Source organism: Camelus ferus, chromosome 18 (genome assembly GCF_009834535.1).
Source record: "Camelus ferus isolate YT-003-E chromosome 18, BCGSAC_Cfer_1.0, whole genome shotgun sequence".
Lineage (NCBI taxonomy): Eukaryota > Metazoa > Chordata > Mammalia > Artiodactyla > Camelidae > Camelus > Camelus ferus.
Genome location: NC_045713.1, coordinates 6,691,895 through 6,708,289, shown reverse-complemented (window position 1 = coordinate 6,708,289; position 16,395 = coordinate 6,691,895). Strand labels below are relative to the sequence as shown.

At 55.3% G+C, this 16,395-nt stretch overlaps 1 protein-coding gene across 1 annotated transcript in view; it reads left to right on the top strand.

Moving 5' to 3' along the window:
- Positions 1 to 16,016, top strand: part of ZAN (zonadhesin) — a 30,562-nt gene extending 14,546 nt beyond the window's left edge. Inside the window, 26 exon segments of the mRNA XM_032461041.1 lie at positions 566 to 768; positions 1,973 to 2,114; positions 2,398 to 2,645; positions 2,861 to 3,041; positions 3,300 to 3,411; positions 3,765 to 3,859; positions 4,159 to 4,335; positions 5,167 to 5,375; positions 5,633 to 5,777; positions 6,083 to 6,327; positions 6,415 to 6,579; positions 6,785 to 6,909; positions 7,248 to 7,543; positions 10,147 to 10,358; positions 10,826 to 10,973; positions 11,310 to 11,557; positions 12,051 to 12,180; positions 12,376 to 12,553; positions 12,859 to 13,026; positions 13,245 to 13,322; positions 13,786 to 13,936; positions 13,938 to 13,982; positions 14,086 to 14,224; positions 14,716 to 14,856; positions 15,686 to 15,788; positions 15,877 to 16,016. Coding sequence (XP_032316932.1) covers positions 566 to 768; positions 1,973 to 2,114; positions 2,398 to 2,645; positions 2,861 to 3,041; positions 3,300 to 3,411; positions 3,765 to 3,859; positions 4,159 to 4,335; positions 5,167 to 5,375; positions 5,633 to 5,777; positions 6,083 to 6,327; positions 6,415 to 6,579; positions 6,785 to 6,909; positions 7,248 to 7,543; positions 10,147 to 10,358; positions 10,826 to 10,973; positions 11,310 to 11,557; positions 12,051 to 12,180; positions 12,376 to 12,553; positions 12,859 to 13,026; positions 13,245 to 13,322; positions 13,786 to 13,936; positions 13,938 to 13,982; positions 14,086 to 14,224; positions 14,716 to 14,856; positions 15,686 to 15,788; positions 15,877 to 15,931 — 4,139 coding nt within the window. The 3' untranslated portion in view covers positions 15,932 to 16,016.
- Positions 16,017 to 16,395: the final 379 nt, after the last annotated feature.

Below are 16,395 nucleotides of genomic sequence, written 5' to 3'. Positions count from 1 at the left end.
AGGGCCGGCAGCCTCTGAGCATGGGCTTGGGGAGGGGGGCACCTGGTTGAACCCCTTTGCTTCCACACTAGAACAGGGAAATCTGCAGAGGCAGAAACATCCACGGAGAAAATCACATAGTCACCTGCAGACTCAGAAAGCCTTCCCAGCTACCCGAGGCTATGCATACATGTGTGAGTGCACACCCAGGTCACTGGATGCACACGGAAAATAGACATGGCCTGGGAGGCTGCACCGTGACTGCTGGTGGTGGCCCAGCTCTCTCGATGGGGCCACACAGGTCCCTGTCCCTGCCCCTTCCACCCTGACTGCCTCACCTCGGCCCTGTCTACGCAGCAGTGCCATGAGGCTCTTGGATCAGTCTGCTCCCGTTGTCCTGCCTCCCAGAAGCTCCCTGCAGGCCCCCGTCCAGGCCCAGGTGGAAGCCGAGGTCCTTAGTGGTTTCTCCCTGTCACTCTTTTCTCGAGCAGAAAGCTCTAGCCATGGGCCTTCCCAACTCTGGGCTGTGAGCTGCCTCTTTTCTCCCTTCCCCTCCCCGCCTCACCTGCGCTCCCTTGTCCCCCAGCTCTGGCCTGCCCAGCCAACAGCAAGTACACGCTGTGTGGCAAGATGTGCCCCGACACCTGCCACTCTGGGTTCTCGGGCATGTCCTGCCAGGACCGCTGTGTGGAGGGCTGCGAGTGCGACCCTGGCTTCATCCTCAGCGGTCTCCAGTGCGTCCCCCGGTCTGAGTGCGGGTGCCTCGACCCCACAGCCGGCTACTTCAAGGTGAGCCGCTGGGGCTGGGCCTCTCAGCCGCGCAGCCAGAAAGCACTGGCCCTCCCGTTCTGAAGTCTGGGCCCGCTCGTGGGCAGGAGAGGGAAGGCTGGGCAGGATGGGGGGTAGGGGTCAGGAAGCTGGGGCGGAGGGCTGGGATTAGGGAACTTCTGGCTCAGATCTAATTTGCCTCCTCTTCCTTTGACTCCCGTACTTTTCACACAGCGTGATTATTTCCCACGCTGCCCGGCAGAGCCTGAGACCCCGGTTCTCTCCCCTCCCATTGGTCACTCTGCCTGGCACATCCCCAAGTCATTTTCCTGGAGTTTCTCGTTCTCTGAAGTCCTGGGCACATCTGCATCTCACCTGTACTCTTTCCACATGTCTTCTCTCCCACTGAGGGTCCCTGTCTCTGCTGAAGGATTTCAGCCCCCACCCCGGGGCCCTGTCTTCACCGTCTTCTCACAGGGAGCATGTGGTGCTAGATCCTCAACCACGATTCATCTCTCTTCCTCCTTCCCCTGTCCCCACCCAAGGCCTGGGGATGACGATGACGTCTGTCCAAGCTCTCTACCACCTGCTGTCCATGTGGCTCTCCTCTGCTCGGCACTGCGTTCCAGGAGGGCCCACGGGATGCTCCTTATCCACACTTAATTTGCTTTCTTAATTTCACCTTCTTTGCGGCCCCTTTCCTCCTGTCCTCCCTCCCAGACGCCATGCCTCTTAGCCAGCTTCACCTCCTCTGAGACTCTGTTGAAATGCCACCTCCTCCTTGAAGCCATCCTGATAAGCATCTTGGTGATAAACTCTTGTAGCAAGTGCTTATTGTCTGTGTGGATGGCAGGAAACTCTCCCCAGGTGCCCTGATTGTCACCTTTGGGTACATGTCATGTTGGAGCACGTGATCTATTAGTTAATTTGTTTACTGGCCCCACTGGACTGGGAGTTCCGTCAGGGCAGGGACATCACTCATCGTGTTCATTACTGAATCCCTAATTCCTGGCACAATGCAGATGATGTCATTCTGTTGAAAAAGGAACAGACAAGTGATGGAGTGACTGAATGAGCAAGCAAAGGCTGGACTTTTGCAGCTAAGCCTGGAGCTTTGAGATGACAGGAATGCCTCCACAGTGAGCAGGCCAGTGAGCCGGATTGCAGGGGCCTCATCGTCAGACCTGCGGATGACCTCTCTCCCTTCCTTCCTTCTGTCTTCCAGATTGGGGAGCGGTGGTTCAAGCCGGGCTGCACACAGCTCTGTATCTGTGAAGGCAGCAACAGAATTCGCTGTGTGCTCTGGAGATGCCAGGCCCAGGAGCTCTGTGGTCGGCAGGATGGCATCTATGGTTGCCACGCTCAAGGTAAGTAGTCAGGTGCAAGGTGAGCAGGAGGACTGCCGCCTGGTCCTGTCCTGAAGCAGGCTCCCTAGCGAGCTGGAGCGTAACCAGGGACTGGAAGGCAATGGCCCCTAGCCAGAACAGTGTCTTCAGGGACCCAGAGAGTGAGGTTAGGGCAGTAGCTGACCTTGATCTCTCCAAGTCATACCGACCAACCCCCTGAGCCACGGGTACCAACCCCACGTGGACTCGCTAGGGTGGCAGCTCGGGGTCAATGTGTCTCTGAACACCATCTCCTCCTGCCCAGGGTCCGGCACCTGCACTGTCTCGGGGGACCCCCACTACCTGACGTTTGATGGAGCCCTGCACCACTTCATGGGCACCTGCACCTACATCCTGACCCGGCCTTGTTGGCTGAGGTCCCTAGAGAATAACTTCGTCGTGAGCGCCACCAACGAGTTCCGCCACGGGAACTTGGAGGCCTCCTATGTCAGAGCCGTCCACGTGCAGGTCTTCAACCTCAAAATCTCGCTGATCAAAGGCCGCAAGGTCGTGGTAAGTGCCGGTGCCCGCCTCCCCGGCCTCCCCCGCCACAAGCATGCCCAGCATCCCTTCTCTGCCCCTCCCTTGCCTGCAGGCCCACGTGTCTGACCCGCACTGCCCCAGTTTCTGAGGCTCACCAGCCATCCCCTTCCTGCTGCCTGGTCTTGGCCCCATTGTTGTCCTTGTCCCAGGCGCCTTTCGCTATCATGTCCATCTTGCCTCTGTAGCTGGATGGTCGCCGGGTGGCCCTGCCCCTGTGGCCTGCACAAGGCCGTGTGAACGTGAGGTCCAGTGGCTCCTTTGTCCTCCTCTACACGAACTTTGGGCTTCAAGTTCGCTATGATGGGAGCCATCTGGTGGAAGTGACCGTGCCCTCCTCCTACGCTGGCCGGCTCTGCGGGATGTGCGGTGAGCTCCCTGGGCACCTGCAGGCGAAACCAGGGCAGTGGGCAGGAGCCTGTCCTGGTCCTGCTCATCCACACGTCTGAAGGCATCCTTGGTGCTTGTCGACCCATTACTTGGTTGAGGGCATTGCTCCCAAGGGTAGATATGAAGGGAAGCTGAAAATGAAGGAAGAGAAAGGTTGGTTGCGTGAAGAGGGAGGGGTGCTTCTTGGTCCTGGGGCTGGGTCTGCAGCCTCTGCTGACTGCTCTGTCTGTCCTCCAGGGAACTACAACAACAACAGTCTAGACGACATTCTACAGTCTGATAAAAGACCTGCAAGCAGCCCTGCACGCCTGGGGGCCTCCTGGAAGTTAAATGAGTTATCTGAACCTGGGTGAGTCAGGAATTTGGGGGAAGCAAGACCCCTGGGGGAAGCCTTGGCGGGCAGCCTGGAGGTGTCCTCTGTGCATCCCCAATCTTTCCTGAAGTTGATAAGAGGCTGCTCCGACCTCCCATGCCCCTGCCTGCTGATTTCTCCCATGCTGATCTGTCTCCTGGGAAGTCCACCCTGAGATCTAACCTTTTGCCCTCCTGCTGCATCTGCTGACCTTCCCACTTGAGGCACCTCTCTGTTCTCCTCTCCCATCCTTATTCCCCTTCCTGTTTCCCTCTCCACTTTTGCTTTGACTTTTGAGAGGCTTCCTCCAATTCTAAATTCCTATCTCTTCCCCACTTCTCCCTGGTCAGCTGCTTTGCTGCAGGTGGCAATTCCCCCAAGTGCCTGGGGGATGAAGTGCCCGATACCTGGAATAAGAACTGTGAAATCTTAAGGAACCCTTTGGGTGAGCCAAATCCCCTTCAGGGGCCCCTTTTCCATCCCCCCACCCCTAGACTGATCAGGGAGGGTGGTCAGGTAAGACAGGAAGTAGAGGGATGTCAGGAAACAGGCCAAGGGAAATGCAGAGGCAGGGTTCACCTAGAAGCACTAATAGGCCAGAAGTTTTTTGCATCTCAGGCAGCAGGTTCTCAATAATTACGGGTCTTGATCAAAATGGTTGTCAAATTCGCCCCAAAGCAGCTGCGCGGTTCTGCTCCCTTCCCTTCCCAAGCTTACTCTCACCTGTGTTGTCTCATCCTTCAGGACCCTTCTCCCAGTGCCACAAGGTGGTGTCCCCGCAGTCCAGCTTCAAAAGGTGTGTGTATGGCCAGTGTGGAACCAAGGGCGATGCCCTGACCCTGTGCCGCTCCCTGCAGGCCTACGCATCCCAGTGCGCCCGCGCCGGCCAGGTCCTCACCTGGCGGAATAGCACCTTCTGCCGTGAGTGGCCTAACCTCCCCTCTCGCTGCCAGGAGGAGTCCCCCAGAGCCCTCCTCCCCTTTCTTCCTCTCCCTAAATTCTGCTCCTCTACTTTTCCCTTCACAGCCTGGCCCTCAGCCCCAACTTGGGACCCTCCTCTGTTCCCCACTCTCTAGTCTCTCCAAGCCCAACCCCCACCCTCTACTTGTCTCCCTGCACCAGCCGCCTCCATCAGATTCTCACCGCACCAAAAAATTCAGCCCTCATTGTGTTCCTGCCTCTTTCCGCTCTTCACCTGGGCCAACTCTGTTAGCTTTCTTGCTCTTTTCCAGGAACTCTTTTTTCGTTTGCTTACTTACAGTAAAATACATATAACGGAAAATTTATCATTGTAACGATTTTTAAGTGTCCAGTTCAGTGGCATTCAGTGCATTCACCTTATTGTGCCACCATCACCACCATCACCACTATCATCTCCAGAACTTTTTCATCTTCCCAGACAGAAACTCTGTCCCCATTAGACACGAACTCCCCATGGCCCTCACCCCAGCCCCTGGCCCCCATCATTCTACTCTCCATCTCTATGAATTCAGCTACTTGAGGGACCTCATATTAGTGGAATCACACAGTATTCATCTTTTTGTGACTGCCTTATTTCACTGAGCATCATGGCCCCAAGGTTCATCCGTGTTGTAGCATGTGCCAGAATTTCCTCCTTTTTCAGGCTCCATTGTGTGGATGGACCCCATTTTGTTTATCTATTCATCCCATGGATCTTCCCAGGGACTCTTGATGCCCCAAAGTCAGGGAGCTGGCAATCACGCTGCCCTCCTAACACTGGTTTCTTCTTAGCTCTGAAGTGCCCACTGGGCAGTAGCTACAGCACCTGTGCCAACCCCTGCCCGGCCACCTGCCCTGGCCTGAACACCCCATCTCCCTGCCCGTCCTCACTGCCTTGTGCCGAGGGTTGCGTGTGCCAGAAAGGCCACATCCTGAGCGGAACCTCCTGTGTGCCTCTCAGCCAGTGTGGCTGCACCAGCCAGAGAGGCTCCTACCACCCGGTGAGAGGCCAGAGTGCAAGGGGTGCCCTCCCCTCCCAGCTTCACCAGTTTGGGCGCCAGAGGGCCCGGAGCCAGCAAAGGGGTGGGCCAGTGCTGGGGGCTGAGGAGCAAGTCCAGAAGCCAAGAGCCTGAGAAAGGCTCGCAATGGAGGCAGGTAGCCAAGTAAAGCAAACCTCAGGGGGTGTGCAGGGTAGGGGGCTCCGTTCATCTCCAGCTTCCAAGTTTCTGTTGGCTCTGCTGATGCCCGTGCCCCACAGGTCGGGGAGAGCTGGTACACGGACAACACCTGCTCCAGGCTCTGCACCTGCTCCACCCACAACAATATATCCTGCCTCCAAACGGCCTGCAAGCGTGACCAGATGTGCTGGCCCCAGGATGGGCTGATCCGGTGCCGGGTGGCAGGTAGGAGGCCACTGAGCACAGAGAAGGACCTCTAGCCACCAAGACGAGTTCTCCTCAGCTCCCCCTTCATCAAGAAGGGCTCCTCGGGGTTCACTCACGTTTCCCGTATGGGCCGTGAACTTGGACAGGTTATCATGTCTCTCCCTGGCCCGATGACACCTCCTCCACCCCCTTGTCTGGACTGTTTTCTTTGTCTCCTTCCTTTCGGGGGCTTCCTCTCCTCCACGTTCTTTCCTCGAAGGTGGGGAGAAGGCCTGCTCTTGCTGGAGGCTGGGCCACTCCTCAGCCACCTGTCTGTCCTCCAGGGATGGGAGTGTGTCGCATCCACAATGGCTCCCACTACGTAAGCTTCGATGGTAGTTACCATGCCGTCAGGGGCACCTGCACTTACATCCTGGCGAAAACATGCCACTCCACCATGGACCTGCCTTTCTTCAAGATCAGTGGCAAGAATGGGAAGCGGGAAGGCCAAGCCCCCAATTTCTACCTCCGCCAGGTCCACGTGGACATCTATGGGTCCCTGGTCACTCTGCAGAAGGACCAAGTGCGGGTGAGCAGGGCGGGCAGTGGGGAGGTGGGCGCTGGGGAGGGGGGTCTTGTCCTCCTTCCTGCTCATGGGTCCTGCCCTCCTCTGTAGATCAATGGCACACGAGTCTCCCTTCCTGCGACCACCCAGGTCCGGGGGGTCAAAGTCACTTCCAGGAACGGCTATCTCGTGCTCAACATCATCATTGGGGTGCAAGTCAAGTTTGACGGCAATGGTTCCATAGAGATCGAACTCCCCAAAGCCTATTACGGAAAGGTGAGGAAAACACCCGGTCTCTTCACAGGAGAGTCAGCCTGCAGGGAGCTGGGTACCAGACCAAAGAAGTCACTCTCCAGAATGGGAAAGGGCCGCAGGGAAGAGGGACTCCTTTCTCTTTGGAGCAGAAAAGAGGGTGCCAACGAAAAATGCCCTCTGCTTTCCCTGGTGCTGAGGATCCCCTCGGTCCCTTCTGCCCACCCAGACTTGCGGCATGTGTGGGAACTTCAACGGTGAGGAAGAAGACGAACTCATGATGCCCAGTGATGAACTAGCCCAGGATGACGTCATGTTTGTGGACAGTTGGCAAGATAAGGAAATCGATCCAAAGTAATTGTCCCCAAAGACTCTCTGCCTTTGTGTAGGAACCCGAGTCGGGATCCCAGACCGTGTGGCACACCTGGGGTGGGAAGTCTGGAGTGGTTCTTTCTGACCGTGACTTGAGGGGGTGGCATCTGGGTCCCAGGAACCTATCTGGGGAAAGGTGAAACTCTTCCTTTCTAGGCTTTGAAATGTGGGAGGGGACCAAGGCCACGCAGAAGGCTTGCCAGAGCTCAAGCCAGCTTCCCGGGGAACACAGGCAGGGTCTTCAGGACAGTTTGGGATCACCAAGTCATTTTCACATGGGGGCAGTGGCAGTCCCTGTGATGACCCCTCTCCCTTCCCAGCTGCGAAGAAGACGACAAGAAGACCGAAGCTGAACCGCAGGAGAAGCCAGATACAAACTGCAGGCCAGCTGACCTGCAGAAAGCCCAGGAACAATGCCAGGCGGCCTTTGGGGCTCCCGCTTGGGCCACATGTGCCTCCCGTGTGATCCTCAGTCCCTTCTTGCGCAGCTGTACCCACAAACTCTGTGAGTTCGGAGGCCTAAACCGTGCCTTCTGTGAGTCTCTGCAAGCGTTTGGGGCTGCCTGCCAGGCCCGGGGAGTGAAGCCTCCAATCTGGAGAAATAGCAGCTTCTGCCGTGAGTGTCCCCGATGGCCACCCCCAAACTGCTCCCAGACCCCGTTTCTGGCTGGGTATCCCTGCAAGCTCCCCCATGCACCTTTTCCGTTGCTCCCGACCTCTCTCTGACCTCATTTTCTCTGACGTGGACCATTTACAATAAGCTCTTAGCCAGTGCACAGAGACCACCAGGACTGCGCGGGCTGCCTCTCGGCGGCTCCTTTCCCCAGGAAATGTGATCACGTCACTCCCCTGCATGGCTGTTGCCAGCAAGTCCAAGCTCCTCTCTGAGATGTTGGAGACCCTGCAGGCTGTCCCAGCGTCTCCTCTTTCCCCGCTCTCCGTGTGCACCCGCATTGCCTGCATCAAACAATCCCCTTCCCTGCACAGGCCTCCCTGCCTTTAAACCGCTCCCTGCACCTGGAAGGTTTTCTTCTCCCCTCCTGGCAGACTCCAAGGCATCCTTCTCTAGCTCTTTCCTTTCAAAACATTTCTTTTAAGTTATTATTCACATACTATATCATTCTTGCCTTAAAAGTATATGATTAACTGCCTTTTAGGGTCTTCACAAAGTTGTACAACCATCACCACTATCTGATTCCAGAACCTTTTAAATTTTAAAACAGTGATCAAGTGTTTTAGTACATGATGCATTCATATGGTTCAAAAACTTTGAAAGATATTAAAAGATTCCTATTGAAAAGTCTTACCCTGACCTCTTACCCTGACCCCATGGGCGCATTTCCTAGCCTACTCCTATCAGTATCTGAGTGTTTATCCAAAGGTCTTTTATTTTTGCACATGTAAACAAATGCAGGTTTATTTTCCATATTTTCTTACAAACAGCAGATGAGATAGTAGTTTGCACTTTATTTTTTTCACTTGACAATCTAGCTTGGAATCCTTCTACATCAAATATGTAAAGAGCAGCATTCTCTTTTGCAGCTGCATAATATTCCATTATTATATCGTGATTCATTTATCATAATTTATTTAACTAGTCTCCTATTGACGGACCTTTTAGTTGTTTCCAACCTCTAGCTGTTGCACACGGTGCTGCAGTGGATAACCTTATGCAAATACGCTTTTCTATGTGTGTGCCTCTTATCTGTAGGATAAATTCCTAGAAGTGGAATTCTTGGCTCAAGGACTGTGTGGATTTGTGCTTTTGAGAGATGTGGCCAAATGGCCTTCCATGAAGGTTGAAGAATTGACATTCCCACCAGCAACATAGGAGAATGCCCATTTCCCCACAGCATCACCAACACAGAGCATTATCATGCTTTTGGATTTTTGCCAATCTGATAAGAGAAAAATGAAGCGTCCTAATTTGCATTTTTCCCTATGATGAGTGAAGTTGTGCATTCTTCATATGTTTAGGAGCCATTTGGATTTCCCTTTCTGAGATCTCTTCATAACCCATTCACCATTTTCCCACTGGTTTATTGGTCTTTATTAAACTATTTTATAGATGTTCTTTATCTGCTACAGAGAGTAGCCCTTCATTAGTGCAATGAACTACAAAAATTCTTCCAGTTTTTTTTTCATCTTTGACTATTTTTTTGCCATGCAAAAATATATATAGTTGTGGGTTTGAATATGATAGTATTTTTTTTAAAAGGCGCCTGCATTTTGAAGCATAGTTACAAATGCCTTCCCTACTCGGAAGTTAAAAAAGAATTTTCCCACGTTTTGCTCTAGTATTTGTATGGTTTCATCATTTAAAAATATTTCAGTATTTCAGGGGGGAGGGTACAATTCAGTGGTAGAGTGTGTGCCTAACATGCACAAGGTCTTGAGTTCAATCTCCAGCACTTCCACCAAAAATTAAATAAAAACCTAATGACATCCCTGACCCCCCCATCCCCAATTTAAATGTTTGAGCCACAGAGATTTATCCTGGTGAGTAGGATGAAAACTGAACCAACTTTGTTTTAATTTTTCCCGGTATTGTTAACACCAGTCTCTCCTTCTCCACTGAGATACCATGATTTCTATTAAATTCCCATATATATTTGGGTCCCTGTATAAGGCTTTCTTTCCTCTTCCACTGCTCCATTTATCTTCATTTACTAGCAACATGATGTCATAATCATTGAGGGTTTAAATAGTGTTTAAATTTCTGGTAGGGACATTCACTACATACGTACTGTTTTTTTGTTTGTTTCTGGTTTGTTTTTAGAGTTTTCCCAGCTTTTCCGGTTTGTTTATAGCCTTATCTCCACATTAATATCATCTTGTCTTATTTAAAAAACAAAACAAAATCCTGTTGGTAGATTTTATTGGAATCATAGTAAATGTATAAGTTAACTTAGGGAGAACTGATGTCTTTACATTGTGGTCTTCCTACCTGTGGACATTTCCATTTGTTCACAACTCCTTCTGCAACAAGGGCTTCATTTAACTCCTCCAGCCGAGTGAACACCTCCCTACCCTGTGCTCCTGTCACACCTCATACACACACGCCAGTCACACGCTTACTGACCAGATGCACCAGCGTCGTGCTGGGGCTACTGGCTGACCTCGGAGTCCCGTGCTGGATGGGGAGAACCATCCTTACTCCTTTCCTTGGTGGTGGCACATAGCCCATTCTCCGTAAATGTTTCCCCTCTCCCCCTCCAGCTCTGGACTGCTCCACCCACAGCATCTACACAAACTGCCTTCCCTCCTGCTCCCCTTCCTGCTTGAATCTGGAAGACCAGTGCCAAGGGGGCAGACTTCCCTCCACCTGCGAGGAGGGCTGCGTCTGTGAGCCCGGCTACCTGCTCAGTGGGCAGCAGTGTGTGTCTAGGAGTCAGTGCGGCTGCAAAGACACCCAGGGTGCCTACCTCCCTGTGAGTGGGGACGGGACATCGGGGAGGGGGCAACACACCTTCAGGATGGTGCTTTCTCCTTTCCTGTGCCTCTCAGCTGTGGGTGCCCATGTCTCTAGGTCTGGCCCTGGCTGGGAAGGCTGGTGACAGGCAGGGTTTGGGGTTTGGGGTCTGAGGAATCCAAACAAGTGGGACATGGCATGGTAGAGTGGAAGGAGCACGGCTTTGGTTTGAATCCTGCTAGTACCCCTCACGAGTAAGGAGACCTCTGTGACCTCAGTTTCCTCATCTGTTAACGTGGGCCAGTAGCGCCACCTGATCAGCCCGTGTGAGACGGCAAGCACAGTGCCTTTAGAGGGCGGTGCAGGGGCCGTAAGAGCACAGATGGCACCGGGGCTGCCTGTGACCAGGGGGCTAGGGCTGAGGTCGGGGAGGAGGGAGCGCTGCCCTGTTGCCCTCACTTCTCATTCCTCCTGCGGCTTCTGCAGGCGGGGAAGTCCTGGCTCTCCGGAGGCTGCTCGAACAGCTGTACCTGCAAAGGGGGAGCCATTCAGTGCCGGCCCTTCACCTGCCCCTCTGGTTCTCACTGCCAGCCCAGCTCCAAAGAAAAGGGCAAGGACAGCTGCACAGCTGACAGTAAGAGGCCCCAGAGAGGCGGAGGGAGGTGGCTCGGGGCCGAGGTGGAGCCAGAGGGCCCTGCTGCAGGGCTCTGGAGTCAGAGGGGTGGAGTGGGCCTGGGCACGCACTCGGGCTCTGACCAGCTCCCTGGTCGCTTGCATGATCCTCTCTGGGCTCTGCCATCTTAACAACCAAAGGTGGGACCAGACGAGGAGAGCCTCTCAAGCTGGGAGAGGGGGAAAGTTGAAGACTAAGGACACAGGGCTAAGAGGGAAGGCAGCAGGAGACACCAGGGCAGGTGAGGGGCTGTTATATCAGGCAGGGTGCCTTCTCAGCATTGGACCTTCTTGGCAGAGTGGGAGCAATGCACAGTTTTTGGGGATCCCCACTACCGCACATTTGATGGCCTCAGCTACCGCTTTGAAGGACACATGACCTACACGCTAGTCAAGACCATGGACGTGCTCCCCGATGGGGTGGAGCCCGTAGTTGTGGAGGGACGCAACAAGGTGTATCCGTCCTTCAAGCCGATCTTCCTGCATGAAGTCATTGTGAAGGTCTACGGCTACACAGTCCAGCTCCAGGATGAACTGGAGATTGTGGTAAGAGCTGGGGCAGGCCAGGAGGGGCTGGGGAGGCAGACCGGGCCACAGAGGCCACCTGGAGCAGGTGAAGCCAGGACTTGTGTTCCCTGGGAAGTTTCTGGCAGAGGCTGCCTGGTTGTAGAAGGCACCCTCTTCACTTGGTGGGTGGTTGTGCAGAGAGGGGCAGTGGGATTACAGACAAGGTAGGAGAGAGGCAGGGGGAGACAGAAGGAAAGATCGCGCAGTGGTGCAGCGTGGAGGTGGAGTCGGGGCGAAGAAGTACCGGGGGCATCCTCCCTGCCAGTTTTTTAGCAAGAAAGGGGCTGGGGCTTCAAGGGGAGCGGAACTCAGGTTGGCCTCTGCCACTGGGAACAGGGGAGCTTCCTGGCGTAGCTTGTTCCCCAGAATGATGGCAGGGAGAGGCACCGAGATGTGCAAGGGGGCAGAGGCTGAAGTGGCAGAGAGTCAGGTTGGTTCAGGACGCCCCTCGGCTCCTGTCTGCCTTCTCCAGGTCAATGGTCAGAAGATGGCCATCCCCTACAAGCCCAATGACCATCTGTCGATCTTCTTGCGGAGCCATCGTCTGTATCTGATCACAGACTTTGAGATGGTCATCAGCTTCAATGACAGGCACAACGCAGGTAGCTGAGGGTGGAGAGCAGAGGGGAGAAGGAATGGTCCTGGGATGGGGGCGGGAGAACCACATCTCATCTGGGCCTGGTGTGGTGAGAGGACCCCTGCCTGGGAGGGTGGCCCCAGCTCCAGGGGAGGACCCAGGAAGGGTGGGAAGTGATGAGGTGGGCAGTCTCACTTCCAGACGCCCCTTCCTCCTGCAGTGATCTCCCTGCCCATCACCTACCAGAGGCTGGTGCTCGGCCTGTGCGGCAACTTCGACAAAAACAAGAGGAATGACTTTGTGCTGCCTGACGGCACCCTCACCCAAAACCTCCTCCTCTTCGGCAACAGCTGGGAGGTAAAGAAGACCGAGGGAGGAGGACTCGCCCGCTTCTCAAGGTGAGAGGGTGGGGGTTCTGAGCAGGGAGGCCCGGGCCCTGGGGAGAGGAGACACTGCCCACTGTCTGTCCACACCCCGCTCACCCTGTATCCTCAGCAGGAGGAGGAACCCCGAGGGCCCGGGCCTGGGCAGACTCACCTGGTTCATCTAATTCCAACGTGTCTTTCCTCCCCCTCTGAAGGCGCGGCCCCTGCCTCGCGGGTCCCAGTCCCTGCCCATGCCCTCCCCTTCCGCCCCTCCCCAGTTCTTCCTGAGTTTGCAGGCCTCCTGGGCCTTACCTGGCCCTTCCCGCTCTCTGCCCCAGGGCCATAGGAGAGGAGGAAGAGGAAAAAGAGTCAGGCTTTCATGTGTCTGAATGCAGCCCGGAGCAGCTGGAGCTCATCAACAACACACAGGCGTGCAGGGTGCTGGTGGACCCCCAGGGCCCCTTCGCTGCCTGTCACCAGATTGTGGCCCCAGAGCCCTTCCAGGAGTGAGTTGGGGACCGAGGACATGAGGGATGGCCTTTCTCCAGGTCCTGCAGCCTGTTCTCTGATCGGCTCTTTCTCTGTTTGGCTCAAGTCTTTCTCCGTGGCTTGGGTACCTTGTCTCTCTCTCACACACACACACACACACACACAGAACCGGCTGGAGTTTCCAAGGCTGGATTTCCTTGCTGACAGCCCCCCACTGTCCCTGCCGTCCCCCCAGGCATTGTGTGTCTGATCTGTGTGCCGCCTGGGACCCCAAAGAGCAGGAGGAGCTGCGCTGCCAGGTCCTCAGTGGCTACGCCACCATCTGCCAGGAGGCGGGCGCCTCCCTGGCCGGCTGGCGGGACCACACCCACTGTGGTGAGGCCCTGACCTTCCCCCACAGCTGGCTGCTCACCCTCTGGGCTATTTCCACCCTCTGCTCAGCTCTGAGCCCCCACCGTTGCCCCCTCCTCCGCATCCTGTCTTGGTTCCCCCAGCCCTCAGCTCTCCCCACGTCAGTGTCCTGGCCCCTTCTCTGCTCTCACCTGGAAGCCTCGCCCTGACTCCCGCAACCCCCTCCCGCTCCTTCGCCCACTCCCCATAGTGGCTACTCCCCACCTGCATTAATGTCACAGACAAAAAACCATGAAAAACTGGCCCACTCTTCTGCTTCCCTGCGGATACCAGGCTCTGGGCTCTGTGGGGTGGCCGCCTTCCCCATCCCTGCGGGGCCAGCCCCAGCCCACCACCTTCTGACTGCGACTCTGTCCCCTCAGCCTTGCAGTGTCCGGCCAATACTGTCTATCAGAGCTGCATGAGCCCCTGCCCAGCCTCCTGTGCCAGCCTGGTGGTCCCTGGGGACTGCGATGGCCCCTGTGTGGAGGGCTGTGCCAGCCTCCCAGGCTACGCCTACAGTGGTGCCCGGAGCCTTCCCCTGTCCCGCTGTGGCTGCACCGACAAGGGCATCTACTATCAGGTCCGGGCCGGCCGTGCGAGGCCCTGGGGGTGGAGGTGCGAAAGGACAGTCAGACGCGGGAGGGAAACCAGACCTCCCCCTCCTGGCCCTTCTCCCTCTCCAGCAGGGTGACAGCTTCGTGACCGAGGACTGCTCTCAGCGCTGCACCTGCGCCAGCTCGGGGGTCCTTCTGTGTGAGCCCCTCAGCTGCAGCACTGGGGAGATCTGCACCCTGGGGAACCTCACTCGTGGCTGCTTTCGAGGTGAGCCTGGACCACCACTTGGCTTCAAGCTGCCCTCTTACCCTGGGCAGGGGGCAGGGGTCCTTGGACTGAGGACTATCCCTCCCAGTCCTATGCCTGGGACTCCACCCCATCAACGTCAGGAAGTTCATGCCATTTCATCCCTTTCTCGCTCTCTTTTTCGGAAGGTGTAGAGAGAATGGACCTGCCTTCCCTGAGCATCTGCTCTCTGCCGGGCACTGTGCTGGGCCCTTTCCCAGCATTAGCTTCCCAGGATCCCCTTTAGTCCTTACTCAGCACTTGGGGGTTAGCGTAGCCTCCCCATTTTATCAGTAAAGAAAATGGAGCTCAGATAGGGCGAGCGACTTCCCTAGAGCCCAGGGCTCGTGAGTGTACAGCCAGAATAGGAAGCCTGACCAGAGGACCCCGACCAGCCTCTGTCAGCCCCTGCTTTCTCCTCTGACTGTGGGTGTCCTCCCAGAACTCCCTCCCACTGCCCTCCATCCTTGCAGATAGCCCGTGTCTACAGAACCCCTGCCAGAATGACGGGCGGTGCCAGGAGTGGGGAACCCACTTCATCTGTGAGTGTGAACTTGGTTACGGGGGAGACCTCTGCTCAGAGCCTCGGGACGTGCTGCCCCGCAAAAAACCAGGCAAGAACTTCATCCGAGGCCCTGTATCCTCACCACTCCTTCCCCACCTACGACAGCTGCAGAATTATTCCATGTATATAATAGTAACCTAAAAGATAGCTATTATAGATGTGCAGTAGATAACATATTTTCAGTGTCATCTATTACTATGTAAAATATAATAATACAACATTATTTATCAACATATATGATCCCTAAAGATTAGCAGGACCGGGGTCCTACCCACATACGCTGGAATCTTCCCTCTGAACCTGAGCTCTCCACTTCTGTGACCCCAATGCATCACCCTGCTGTTATTCCCCACTCTTGTGTCCCTCTAAGCCTCTCCAGTACCTTCTACTGGTTTTTTTCACGAGCCTAATTCCCATGAGCCTCTGGGCCAGTGGTTCTCCAACTTTATCCTTATCTCACGCCTAAGATCGGGGTAGGCCGGGGGTGTCTTGTTTAACATGCTCATTCCGGGACCACCCCAAGGATTTGGATTCGGTAGATCTGGAGGGAGCCCAGAGATCTATGTTTTTCATAAGCTCCCAGGTGACCGTTGGAAGTGATTCCAGAAGCCCTGGCCGACATAATACCCTCGTCTCTAGGGGACTGGCTGGATGAATGTCCCCCTGAGAGGTTTATGGGAGTTGCGTGTCCAGCAACAGGAGGGCAGCGCCAGGGCCTTGAGACCCTTGGGAGCGGCACCCTCCTAGAAGGAGAACCAGCCACCCAGGGATTTAGGGGGTGGGGTCCCTTCAGGGTGGCAGCCGAGGACTGAAAGGGAGTGTCTCTCCCCTGCCCCTTCCTATCCCATGTCCCTGTTTCTGTTTCCTGCACCCAGAAGCATCCAACTTTGTGGCCATCCTATTGGGAATGCTGGTGCCCGTGGTGGTCATAGTGCCCGCAGTGACCAGGGAGTGCGTTTCCAGGAAGCGGTGGAGGAGAAGGTGAGTTGCTGGGGGGCTGGTGGGGGAGAGTAAGCATGGGGAGTGGGTGCCAACCTTCCACCCTTGTGTCTGTTCCCCATGCCCTCAGGAATAAAAGGCAGAGCCAGAACCGAGACAAGCTGGCGGGTCCAGGTGAGCCTTGACCCTGAGACCTCGAGAAAGTTCTTCTTGCTTTCTCCTCAGACTTTGCTCCAGAGCATCCCTTCACCATCGCTGAGTTTTGAGTTGTCCACAAAAAAAAAAGAAATAAAATTATTAATTTTTGAGATGTGAATTTCCACATGATTCTGGTAGAGGAGGGGTCTGTGAGGTGGGTCTTGAGGGGAGAAATAGGGAGACTGGTGTGTGGGGGCTGAGGGCTGGGTGCCCCCCACAATGTCCAAAGGGGTGGGGAACTGAGGTCTGAGGAGGTAAGGGGCTGTCTGTCCCTTAGACAAAGCCACATGAGGGTGGGCCATCCACCCTCTGGTTTCGGGGATACAGGAGAAAGGACTTGACCCCAGGAATCCTAGTTCTTAGAGGACCTGGCCTCAGAGTTCCCCACCAGGGGTAGTGAAGGGTGACCCTGAGGAGAGGATTTACATTTCTAACAATGAGATTAATCTCT